The sequence below is a fragment of the Trametes versicolor genome, assembly GCF_000271585.1.
Source record: "Trametes versicolor FP-101664 SS1 unplaced genomic scaffold TRAVEscaffold_141, whole genome shotgun sequence".
NCBI lineage: Eukaryota > Fungi > Basidiomycota > Agaricomycetes > Polyporales > Polyporaceae > Trametes > Trametes versicolor.
The window spans coordinates 1,794-2,983 of NW_007360461.1; the positions used below are offsets into that span (position 1 = coordinate 1,794).

At 55.2% G+C, this 1,190-nt stretch overlaps 1 protein-coding gene across 1 annotated transcript; it reads right to left on the bottom strand.

Moving 5' to 3' along the window:
* Positions 1 to 765: 765 nt before the first annotated feature.
* Positions 766 to 1,164, bottom strand: TRAVEDRAFT_54746 (uncharacterized protein; the record flags this gene model as incomplete). Its single annotated transcript, XM_008047689.1, has 3 exons — positions 766 to 870; positions 922 to 1,027; positions 1,079 to 1,164. Coding segments are annotated over 3 exons (297 nt in total), but the record flags the coding sequence as incomplete, so codon positions are not given.
* Between the last annotated feature and the right edge of the window lie 26 nt (positions 1,165 to 1,190).

The following is a 1,190-nucleotide window of genomic DNA, read 5'->3' on the forward strand; positions in this document are numbered from 1 at the left end:
CAGTCCTAGCAGCATTTAACCATACAGAATGCCGGAGTTATTGATTGAATGTAAGGCGCCATATTTAAGCTTCGTTTCAAGCCCAAGAACATAAAGATCCGCCATGGTTTGGGCGAGATATGGCCCAGTCAGGCCTGCCCACCCCCTTGCCAGAGGTGGACAGGCCGCCGAGCTTGATCCCATGGGCGGATCCTGGCCGCAAGGGGCGCGTTCGAAAGCCACTGCTCAGGGCATTGTGGGGATACCGGGTGCGCGTCTGCGCGTGGGGAACTGGGCGCGCTATGGTCCGCGCAGTATTCCTGTAAAGCGCCCGTTCAAACGCGATATAGCGCCGCCAATACATACCGGAATCTTGACTTTTTGGCGTCGATTTGTAGCCCTTGTAAATACGCACAAAACGCGCCCAGTGCGACGCCGATGCGCAAATTAATGAGTGAGCTATGAACCAGGCAGTTTGCCCTGGGTGCAGGTGTTGAGTACACCTTCCTAATTGGGATGTGGCAGGGCGGGAGCCAAAGCGCCGGTGGGAGGGGCTATCCGGATGTCCGGGGAGCTCGGATTGATGAGATAGAGGCCTTATCTATAAGAGATAAGCCACTGGAGAGTGCCGGGCACTGATAACAGCGCTTCCGGGGCTGCCTGCCATATTTGGCAGGTGCCGGGCAGATGCCTCGGGCCCCCGGGGTGTTCGTGATACATTACGAACCGGAACGGTTTATAATGTAATGCGCCGCAGGCATATAAACGGTTTATAATACATTAAAACTACAACAGGGGCTGGGAGAGCCAGTTCACTAGTTCGAACAACAGCTGTAAGACTGTTCGGTTGTCGCGGAGAGGCAGCAGTCCTTCGAAAGCAGGTATGGAGACCTGAGCGACGATTAGGTCGCGAGCGTCGGCAGATGACAGCGGTGTACTCACGATGAGGTAGTCTTCAAAGTCGCGCGCGGCCACGCGGTTTTGGCAAGATACGTTCTTCCTGAACCGCCGTATCGTGTCCCGTCCGAATGTTGGCATAAGACGCATCCTAAAGGTCATTGTTAGATATGAACGGTACATGTACAAATGGCAGACGTACCTGCGGTCAAACTCTTGCACGGCAGCGGGACCTTGGGCGTGCAGCAGTCGAATGAGATGTGCGAAGGTCCCTTTCCGATACCCCGAGCTCGAACTCGTGCATCAAGTCCGGT